Raw genomic sequence first — 3,683 nt, 5'->3', positions numbered from 1 at the left:
TTTTGCATATTCTCGTTTTCAGTCTTTTGTACACTTACTTATTTTTTCCATAGCTTATGTTACTTACATTTTCCATAGCTGTAATGATTTGTACATAATTAGTTACTTGAACAAGGCATTTCTCTATGCAATAGCAGGCAGCAGTGTGGTTTCTAGAAAGTATACAGACTGAGATATGTGCTCAAGTGTTTTGAAATATTAACTTTTCTTATTTCTTGAGGCCTTCTTTATTCGCTTCCCATATTTCTTTCCCGGCTAACCTTTTGAACTATGGATTTCCCTTAAGCTTCTTAAAAATATGATAGAAAGGATGGGCAAAATAGAGTTTTGTTCAGAATGTTCGGCCCCTGATGCTGAAATGTCTTAACTGCTTGGTACTGTTGAGGAAATCCTCTTTTCTTCTTCAAGAAGCAAAATCCATTCTTATTTCCCAAGGTGTGGTTGTGGTTCCCAATGCTTTCTGTAATCACCCACCTTCTTTTTTGCTTTCAAGAAACTTTCAAAATGCTAAAGACTTAAGGACGTCCTAAACTCTGTATGTGTTCTGAGAGTTCCATTTTTTTTTTTTTTTTTTTTATCTTCACAGGAGGCATAAGAATTAGGAGCTGCTGACCTTTCAGTATGAAGGGCAACTTCACCCTCGCCGCCATCAGCAAAAACATTACCAACAGTCTTCACTTCGGACTCGTGGACATCGTTGGCAACCAGTCTACCTTCAACTGCTCGCATAAACCGTCAGATAAGCATTTAGACGCAATCCCTGTTCTCTACTATATCATTTTTGCGATTGGATTTCTTGTCAATACTATTGTGGTTACACTGTTTTGTTGTCAAAAGGGCCCTAAAAAGGTGTCCAGCATTTACATCTTCAACCTGGCTGTGGCTGACTTATTGCTCTTGGCTACTCTGCCTCTCTGGGCAACCTATTATTCTTACAGATATGACTGGCTCTTCGGCCCCGTCATGTGCAAAGTTTTTGGCTCCTTCCTGACCCTGAACATGTTTGCGAGCATTTTTTTCATCACCTGCATGAGTGTCGATAGGTACCAATCTGTTATCTATCCCTTTCTGTCTCAAAGAAGGAACCCCTGGCAAGCGTCTTACATAGTTCCCCTGGTCTGGTGTATGGCCTGTGTGTCCTCGCTGCCAACATTTTATTTCCGAGACGTCCGAACCATTGAGTATTTAGGAGTGAATGCTTGCATTATGGCTTTCCCGCCCGAGAAATATGCCCAATGGTCAGCTGGCATTGCCTTAATGAAAAATATCCTCGGTTTTATTATCCCCTTGATATTCATAGCAACGTGCTATTTCGGAATCCGAAAACACTTACTGAAGGCCAACAGCTATGGGAAGAACAGAATAACGCGTGACCAAGTCCTAAAGATGGCGGCTGCTGTCGTTCTGGCATTCATCATCTGTTGGCTTCCCTTCCATGTTCTGACCTTCCTGGACGCTCTGGCCTGGATGGGTGTCATTAATAGCTGTGAAGTTATAGCAGTCATTGACCTGGTACTTCCTTTTGCCATCCTCCTGGGATTCACCAACAGCTGCATTAATCCCTTTTTGTATTGTTTTGTTGGTAACCGGTTCCAGCAGAAGCTCCGCCGGGTGTTTAGGGTTCCAATTACTTGCCTCCAAGGCAAGCGAGAGAGCGTGTCGTGCCGAAAAAGCAGTTCCCTTAGAGAAATGGAGACCTTTGTGTCCTAAGCGTGCGAGTGGAACGCAGGATAACAGCACGGCCACTTGGTTTGAGGTTCCCTGGAATTATCTTTTGGATGGCTTGAGTGACATGATAAGTTTTGCCCTTGATGGAATCTGGTCTCACTGTTCCAGAACAGGAAACCAAACGTAGCTGGAAGTTTGATCCAGCGACTTTCAGGAATTGCCCCTTTCCTGCAGTCTATGGGCACAAGGCTGTCATTGGGAAGACAGATCCGTAACCTAGCAGTAACTGAGGATTTATCTCAAGTTATCATTAATAACAAATCGTGAATGGTGATTTGGGGTTTCAGATTTCTCCTTGACGAATGATGAAGTATTTTTGTTTTTTTTTTTTTATTGTTTTTTTTATGTCCACTTTTCATCAGGCTTCCCTCTTGAACCAAGGGCAGTTTTTTAACTCCTTGCATTATTTACAAGCTTGAAACAGGAGCATTTCTAAGTGAAGTATACTGCAGTAGATTGGTACTGAATTATTCAGGCTCTAGGCAAATGCCTTCAACTTTAAAAAATATTATAAGTAATCACCTTTTACATTTTACTTGAGCGTAGGTTTATATTTAAGATATAGCTACATATTGAGTAGGGCTAGGAATATAGATTAGATCACCTGTACTCCTACATTTATCTTATTTTTACAGTTATAGGAAACAAAATGTATAATAACGTAGAAATAATCTAGATTTGAGATTAACAAATATTTGAGTGTGCACTAACCTCTGAATAAACACTTTTTAAAAAACTTTCTATCCATTTTAACTATTGTTTGAAGATTTCTATGTTCTCCGATAATTTTTTGAAAACAATAACTAAACACCGTGTAGTGTTGTAAAATGTAAAGGTCACTTTTTACATCCTTGACCTTTTGGTGCTTTGATATATAGGAAGTTGACTTGACTTTTATTATTGATGCTTTCGTTCTGGGTTGCTTCCCAAAATATCTGCGTGGCTTCTTTAACTCTTTAATTTGTAATAAACCTTTAACTGGCTAGGAAAAATTTATGCCAGGATGGAGTTTTGATACCCAAGGAGACAAAGAGGTCCAGCAAATGACAACTTTGGTGTCACACGAAAACCCCTACCTGTCAGGGCAGTGTAATGTGTCTTTGAAAGTAGAGACCATGGGCAGTCTTAACTTGTACCGGTGGATTCTGTTTCTTCCAGATTTTATAGGATTCTGTGGCACTCTCTTAAATCAATCGCTGGTCCATAGATCTCTTTTTCCACACTATTAGCACTCCTGTCAGGAGTACCTAGAGTTTACGTAGAGTATGAGTCCTAATTTTAGAAGTTAGACATTTCATTCTGCACCAGCCCCATATTATACCAGGTTACCTAGGACCTTCCTAGACCCATGCTGACCTCTGAGGTAGAAATAAAAGTCGCAAGGACTTAGTGTCTCTGCCTCGTTCCAGGGCTATAGATTAAAGAATTCTCTCACCTCACTTTCTGGGAAATTCCTAATTTCATGTACTCTATTATTATCAATGAAACAAATAGCTAAATGTGTAACCAACTCTGACTTCATATCCTAAATAATTTTGTAAAACATTGCATATAAATAAAATCTTGAATTGGGAGATCATGTGTACCTACTTTTTTTTTTAATTTTTAATTTTTTAATGTATTTACTTTTTAAAGTTTATTTCTTTTGGGGGGGGTGAAGGGCAGAGAGAGGGAGGGAGGGAGAGAAAAATCCCAAGCAGGCTCCCATGCTGTCAGCGTGGAGCCCAACATGGGGCTCGAACTCACGAACTGTGAGATGGTGACCTGAGCCAAAATCAAGAGTCAGACGCTTAACCAACTGAGCCACCCAGGTGTCCCACTTTTTTTAATTTTGACTACTTCCAAGTATGGAATCTTAACCTTCTGTTGTACCCGTATCCTCCTTGCAATCCCTACTGATACTTTATAGTTTCAATCCTCACCAGTCCTTCTTCATGCACTCTTCTAAGTCTCTC

General features: G+C 40.0%; 1 protein-coding gene across 1 annotated transcript; it reads left to right on the top strand.

Annotated features, from left to right (window-relative positions):
- Positions 1–598: 598 nt before the first annotated feature.
- On the top strand, positions 599–3,259 carry AGTR2 (angiotensin II receptor type 2). The gene has a single exon (XM_081794081.1). It carries the CDS (start codon positions 622–624, stop codon positions 1,708–1,710), a length of 1,089 nt encoding a protein of 362 aa, XP_081650207.1. The 5' UTR covers positions 599–621; the 3' UTR covers positions 1,711–3,259.
- The last annotated feature ends 424 nt before the right edge of the window (positions 3,260–3,683 follow it).

Source organism: Panthera onca, chromosome X (genome assembly GCF_046562875.1).
Source record: "Panthera onca isolate mPanOnc1 chromosome X, mPanOnc1 haplotype 2, whole genome shotgun sequence".
Lineage (NCBI taxonomy): Eukaryota > Metazoa > Chordata > Mammalia > Carnivora > Felidae > Panthera > Panthera onca.
The sequence above is the reverse complement of the archived record's forward strand: the minus strand, read 5'-3'. Positions and strand labels throughout refer to the sequence as shown.

Excerpts from the sequence above, each read along its gene's own strand:
- AGTR2 (XM_081794081.1), top strand. The coding sequence starts at position 622 with ATGAAGGGCAACTTCACCCTCGCCGCCATCAGCAAAAACATTACCAAC.